Genomic DNA, 4,517 nt, shown 5'->3' on the forward strand with positions numbered 1-4,517 from the left:
TGGTGATGTTATCTGGGTGCTGTAGCCTTTATTGGATAGAATAGTGAATAAATCTAACTTTGCAATAAAAATAACTGTCTGGAGGGAGACAAAGGTGTGACTTGTGTGGTTGGTTGGTGATGTCGTTCTCCACATGTTCAATTTCAATGTTATATGTTTGGCTGCTGTAGCCTTTATTGGATAGATAGAATTCACATATTTACATACAGCACTGTGTCCATGTTGTTGTGTGCTGTGTCCATACCAAAGCTAAGATCAAGCCTACACCTTTAATCATAAGCTACAATATGATAAGAAGCGCTGTGTCCATGTTGCTAAGATCAAGCCTACACCCTTTATCATAAGCTACAATATGATAAGAAGCGCTGTGTCCATGTTGCTAAGATCAAGCCTACACCCTTTATCATAAGATACAATATGATAAGAAGTATCATTATTTAGCCTATAAAACATAATGGTCCCACATACCTTATTGGTGCCTAGAGTATGATGATAGTTCAGAGAATGTAACATAGACGATGCCCCAGAAAACACGATGCACAGAGCAGGAAAAACACACATGCATATTCACATCTTTGAAATAATCCCTTACTTGATCAACAAATGAAACAATCCTGCAACATGTAAGATAATTATTTCAACAATGGTATCAAACATGTGTTTAGAGAATAACCAAAAATAGAAAGTACAAAAAATTGTGTCATTCCAGATAATGACATCAGCATTTTAAAAATAGTTTGTTCCTGTACATCAGTTGACCACAGGCATCTGAATATATTAGAGCTTCATGTTTCTACTAATGCTCAGAGCTGCTGTTAGTGTTCCTCATGCACAGTACTGACTGAACTCAACAAGCAGCACGGTAAGTCTCAGGGCCAGTTGTGTCTTATTAATTTGCTAAATTAACTTAACAAGCAGCCTTGTCTTTTATAGCATGGTAAAGTTGTAAAAGTGTTAATGGGCATGCATTGATCAAATTAAATTTTTAAATGTTTCATTTGAGTTCTATATATTTCACACACACACACACAAACACACACAAACACACACACACACACACACACACACACACACACACACACACACACACATTGTGCAAAGGAGCAAACCTTTGTGTGATTATAATATTGTACAGATGATGAAGGCTGGACTCTTTCTCTCTCTGGTAATCCCTCTCATGGTTGTCATCATAAAAGGTCAGCACATTTCAAACAAAAGATAAAGACAGTAGAACATTCTTTTTTTTACCTAAACGATCTTCATAGTAAATGTGTGAAAGAAAAGAAAGAGATTTTGCATTTTGATTAATGTTATATCATCTACTTGTTCTCTTCATCTCTGTATGAGACAATCATCTTGAAAACAAATGTGTGTGGATTTCTGTATGATTGTGCAAATATGAAATTAACATATTAAGTGTCCATAAATGTGTCCACATTCAATTGTATATGATGTATATTTCAGATGCCCAGAGTGCAAGCAACACAAAAGACTGGGTACACATGACTCATTACCACATCTGTGCTGTCAGTGGATCATCTGTGGTCATGTCCTGCTCATTCACTCCCCCTGCTGGTCACACGGTGACTAATGTCTTCTGGGTGATTAACCCCAAAGAGCGTGTTGAACCCCCTGATCTCTATGACAACCCATCTTACACAGGCCGTGTTCAGTACTACTGGGATAAGAACACCAATAAGAACAACTGCACATTAAAACTCACTGGAGTGAAGACCACAGACAGCACTGAATATAAAGTGCGGATTATAGCTACAGGTGAGTATGTCATCATTTAACAACCAGCCTTCAATATTAAAAAGATGAATATACAGTAGTCTTCCAGTAACATTTAATCAAATTACTTTATCCAACTTGAATCTTACTGGATTACTGTACCAGTGGACCATGTAAACAAAAAGTAAGTGGCTGAATGTATCTGATTTCAATCTTACCTTCTGTATTCATATACCAGGCAACACAAACAAATGGCTGAGTCATGGTGTAGGATTGTCAGTCACAGGTGAGTCTTTCACGATTTTCATGATGTTTTCACCAACATTCATCATGACATGCTACATTGTCATCCAGTAACATAAATGTTATTATATAACTCCACTTTTCCCTCTTAGGCCTGACTGTCCTGGTTTCTAAGCCAGTGGTTGAGGGTCATGAGGTGAAGATGAACTGCAGTTACACTTGCAAATTGAAAAGCAACCCCACAGTGATATGGAGAAAGGATGGAAAAGTTTTACCTCCTGACCAAATTAAAAACTCTGAGCTTCTTTTTACGAGTGTCAGAAAGGATGATGAGGGAAATTATTCCTGTGCTCTAAAAGGCCATGAGGAACATCCATCTAAACCAAGGAAGCTCAATGTCATGTGTGAGTATTCAAAGTTATTCAGTAATTACAGATATACAATATACGTGAAGTAATTGTATCACATTGCTCATTTGTATTGTTTTATTTGTATTTCATGCAGTCTCTCCTAAGAACATTTCAGTTTCTCTCAGTCCTGCTGGTGAGATACATGAGGGAAGTACAGTGACTCTGACCTGCAGCAGTGATGCCAACCCATCAGTGGAGAACTACACCTGGTTTAAGCTGAATGAGTCCACTCCAGTAGGATCAGGGCAGCAGTACAGCATCACTAACATCAGATCTGAGGATGGAGGACAGTACTACTGTGTGGCCAGGAACAAATATGGAGCTGAGAAATCATCTGCTGTGTCCATCACAGTCACAGACCTGGGTATTTAACTTTCCCTTTGTGTTTCTGCACCAAGATTAGTTGGGACTATTGAGTCATTAATGGATCTGTTTGTCCCTCACAGGAGCCCGTAGTCCTGTACTGTATGTGATAGCAGGAGTCTCAGTCTGTGGAGCTGCAGGTCTGATCTGTGTGCTGGTCTGGCGTAGGTCAGTACTGGTCCTCATGAGGTACTTACTGGTCACTTACACTTTGCTATGTGATCCATTAATATGCTGTTAATTCATCACATTTTAACAGATACCACAAGACCAACACACAAGCCAGCAAGAAAGAGGTGAGGTGATTTATATCATTGTAAAATATCTAAATTATATTATTTGTAAAACGTCTCAATTTGGCAGTGTTTATGCTGATCCATGTTTGTTAATGTTACAATTACTTTGACTGATACATTTCACCTCTAACTAGCATGACAAAGATATTCACGATCAGGATGTTCAGTGCTCCAATGTTGACCTCCTGAAGTCAGGTCAGAGCAGAGCAACAGGTCCCCCCAGTGCTGAGGATGCAGGAGGAGCAGAGGATGATGGTCACTACTCCAACATCCAGTCCACACAGACTGCAGGAGCTCAGGGGGATGATGTCCAGTACGCCAGTGTCCAGCCCAAACGCTCCAGACAGACTGCAGGAGCTGTAGCTGTAGGCACTCAGGGGGATGACGTCCACTACGCCAGTGTCCAGTTCAAGAAGGCCGGAGCTGGGTGAGTCTATGACTTTCAAGGATCAGAAAAAAACACTATAATCAGACTTTAAAGGAACACACCACCGATTTATGAAATTGGATTATTCACCATCTCCCCTAGAGTTAGATAAGTGGGAAAAGGCATTTTTGTTTCTGTGCATACATTGCGTATTCACAACCAGTATAAATGGCAATGCAGATTAAGATGAGGTGATCTCCTAGGCAGATATTGACTTCGGACTATATTGGAGTGAATCACTGCTACAGAGATGTCACGCAACGCATGAGAACCTTGTTTCACTAGCCACAGCACGGATAATCTCTGTGCCCAAGTAGCAGTGTCTGTGCTTCACCCCAATATAGTCCCAAGTCAATACCTGCCTAGAAAACCTTTTCGTCTTAATATGCAGTCATTTTTACTCATTGTGAATACTAGATGCTATATTGGGGTAAATTCAAACTATACTCAGTACATTTTTGGATAATAAATAAATAAATAAAATAAAAAACAAATCCTCTCTATCATTGTACTGTCTGTCTTCCTGTAGTTCTCCTGACCAACCAGAGGGGGAGCTCTCCGTGATCTACAGCAGTGTGAAAACAAGAGCCTAGGGAAGCCTGACTAAATCAGCTGATGTTCTCTTTTTATTAGGGCCTAAGCAGCAAGGCTGTGTAGCAAGCCATTGTGTTTCTACATTTTTGAGAGCCAAGCAGCATAGCTGAGTTCCCATAGTGTTTCTACCTTTTTCTAAATATTAGTGTGTTAGTCTTTCTATATCTAATCACAATATTGATCTTCTTAAATTTACTAATTATACATTTACAGATCTAATATAGTTTCACTCTTTTTTTTGTACTGAATTGTTTTCCACTATTTCATGAATAAAATTAATTCAACTGTGTGTTTAACTGTACTGAGTGTATTTCTTGTTCACTCGGATGAAAGTTAATCGGTTGCTAAAGTACATGTGTGCAGCTCTGCAGCCAGATACTATTGGATGAGGGCAGGGAGTGTGTGTGGTCTGACTCTGGAGAGACCACACACCCTCACATGAAGTGTCAG

At 39.4% G+C, this 4,517-nt stretch overlaps 1 protein-coding gene across 1 annotated transcript; it reads left to right on the forward strand.

Moving 5' to 3' along the window:
- The first annotated feature begins 1,151 nt into the window (after positions 1 to 1,151).
- LOC143117607 (B-cell receptor CD22-like) lies at positions 1,152 to 4,258 on the forward strand. The gene is made up of 9 exons (XM_076279279.1): positions 1,152 to 1,196; positions 1,465 to 1,776; positions 1,973 to 2,020; positions 2,130 to 2,381; positions 2,482 to 2,751; positions 2,834 to 2,918; positions 3,010 to 3,046; positions 3,181 to 3,473; positions 4,003 to 4,258. Exons 1-9 carry the CDS (start codon positions 1,178 to 1,180, stop codon positions 4,064 to 4,066), a joined length of 1,380 nt encoding a protein of 459 aa, XP_076135394.1. The 5' UTR covers positions 1,152 to 1,177; the 3' UTR covers positions 4,067 to 4,258.
- Positions 4,259 to 4,517: the final 259 nt, after the last annotated feature.

The sequence above is a fragment of the Alosa pseudoharengus genome, unplaced genomic scaffold, assembly GCF_046254945.1.
Source record: "Alosa pseudoharengus isolate Yale_2024_CS ecotype anadromous, Long Island Sound unplaced genomic scaffold, YU_APseudo_1.1 YU_APseudo_1.1_scf_1, whole genome shotgun sequence".
NCBI lineage: Eukaryota > Metazoa > Chordata > Actinopteri > Clupeiformes > Clupeidae > Alosa > Alosa pseudoharengus.